This window comes from Triticum dicoccoides, chromosome 7A (assembly GCF_002162155.2).
Source record: "Triticum dicoccoides isolate Atlit2015 ecotype Zavitan chromosome 7A, WEW_v2.0, whole genome shotgun sequence".
Taxonomy (NCBI): domain Eukaryota; kingdom Viridiplantae; phylum Streptophyta; class Magnoliopsida; order Poales; family Poaceae; genus Triticum; species Triticum dicoccoides.
This window is the reverse complement of record NC_041392.1, coordinates 203,833,789-203,835,808: the sequence shown is the minus strand read 5'-3', so window position 1 is coordinate 203,835,808 and position 2,020 is coordinate 203,833,789. Positions and strand designations below refer to the sequence as shown.

Here is a 2,020-nt window from a genome sequence, read left to right as displayed (position 1 = left end):
GAGAGAGAGAGAGAGACGTTCGTTAAGAAGTGTGGGAGCTGAAAGTCGATGAGTTCACATGTGCGGACACATATATACGCAGATGGGAGAGCGAGAGAGATGGATTACGCTTACGCAGCTCCTGATAGGCAAATGGGTTGCTTTCCCTTGGGCAGGATGATATCTAAAGTCATCAAGAAATGCAACGGTACGTTATATATATACTACTCATACTGAAAGTCCAAATCATGCATGATATACAAGTTTCTATCCGTCTCTCCTTGTGAGCTTTTTCTGTAGTCTCACTTCTGAATCATGTACGACTATCTCAATTTCGGTGCAACGTCTCACAGGGCGGAGAGGACGGACGAGGCACGAGCATCTGGACTACGCCATGGCGCACCCTCACGCTCAAACACACTACGTGCGGCCAGACGCACGCACGGTCACCTACACCACCACCAGCAACCCTCCCAGCTCCCACGCGATGCCGGCGCAGCAACCGCCAGTCCACGGCCCGTACGGCCCTGCCGCCGGCGCGCCGCCTCGAGCAGACGGCAAGCCACGCAAGCGCAAGAAGTCCAAGTCCAAGTCCAAGCACGTCCGGTTCAACACGCCGGGGCCGGGGCCGGGGCCGGGGCCGCCGCCGAGCGCTGCCGACGCGTACCAGCATCAGCATGCACCGCCGGCGGCAGGGACGAGCGGTGACGCGGCGTACGGCGACCAGCACCAGCACCACGCGGCGGCCTCCCACGCGTACGCCCCAGCGCCGCCGCAGGGGCACGGGCACGGGTACGGATACGGATACGGCAGGTACGCGCCGTCGCCGCTGACGCGGTGGGAGATGCTGGGCGCCGGGGGCACGCCGAGGCGGCACGAGTACTTCTCAGGCGAGTACCGGTGGTACTACCCCACCCCGGTGCGCGAGGGCATCTACAGCATGGCCACTGACGCCAACCGGCTCACGGCCATCTTCAGCGAGGAGAATCCCAACGCTTGCACCATAGTCTGAACCACTGGGCGGTCAGTGCTCAGGGAATAATTTTTGTTTTCTGAATATTTTTTCGTACAGTAGTAATTATGCGAATATGATGCTTGCAGTAGTGTGTAGAACAGTAGGGGAGGCTAATGGCAGTAGTGTGTTTTAGTTTTGTGATGAACACCGTAAAGTTTAGTGGTGCTCTCTGGCTGGTGGAATGGATTTGTTCTATGGTTCGGCTTATATTCTCCCTGTCCCGTGCGTTGCATTTTTCAGAGAAGTCGGCAGAAGTAACTACCCCTTTGTCTCATAATATAAAAACGTGTAGTGTCAAAAATATTTTTATATTATAATATAAAAACACGTACCGTCTCAAAAAGAAGACTACCTAAAAATTTACATTAGCCACTCCAAAAAGAAAACATAGTTTTACTATCTAAATTCACAATATGGGAAATTAAGTTGACACTAAGAGCATCTCCAGCCGTTGGAGCCTCCAAGAACACCACCGAACAAAAAAAATGGTGTCTTGAGGGGCCAAATGCTTCATCCAAGCAAAATAGAAGTGCATGAGAAGGGCACCTTCTTAGCCACACCCCAACCCAACCAAAAGTTTGTGAGGGAAATGATTAAATGGGGCAAGAAAAAGGACATGTGGGGAGACACGATTCGCCGAAACTTCCGATGGCGCCCCCAAGAGCCCCCCAACGCACTGGGTTTCGCCTGGGTTTGCCGGCGCTAATTTGACGTCCTGGGAGGTACTGGGGACGTGGCTGGGCCGTATTTTGCAAAAGCATCGTCCGAGCCTAAAAAAGTGTCCTGAGAGCGTCCTGGAGGGGGGAGGGGGGGAGGGGGAGATGCTCTTAGTGTCCGAGCCTAAATGGTGAACAAACCAATAGACATCTATCAGTAGTGGTGAGGGTCATCACTGACGGGCCACCACCTACCTATCATTGTTGATGTTTAACACAATTGGTAAAATAACGCCCGATCTTGTTTTCACACTAAATTTCTCATACCATATTTAGTCAATGGTTACAAAATCATAATCGTGAAGTGCTT

General features: G+C 52.5%; 1 protein-coding gene across 1 annotated transcript; it reads left to right on the top strand.

The window, feature by feature from the left end:
* Positions 1-6: 6 nt before the first annotated feature.
* On the top strand, positions 7-1,201 carry LOC119330975. The gene is made up of 2 exons (XM_037604125.1): positions 7-187; positions 333-1,201. The coding sequence occupies exons 1-2, from the start codon at positions 49-51 to the stop codon at positions 989-991; spliced, it is 798 nt and encodes a 265-aa protein (XP_037460022.1). The 5' UTR covers positions 7-48; the 3' UTR covers positions 992-1,201.
* The last annotated feature ends 819 nt before the right edge of the window (positions 1,202-2,020 follow it).

What these genes read in the sequence shown, in the direction of transcription:
- LOC119330975 (XM_037604125.1), top strand. Translation starts at nt 49, where the DNA reads ATGAGTTCACATGTGCGGACACATATATACGCAGATGGGAGAGCGAGA. An exon ending in AGTCATCAAGAAATGCAACG is followed by an intron (nt 188 to 332) that starts GTACGTTATATA and finishes AACGTCTCACAG; the next exon opens with GGCGGAGAGGACGGACGAGG.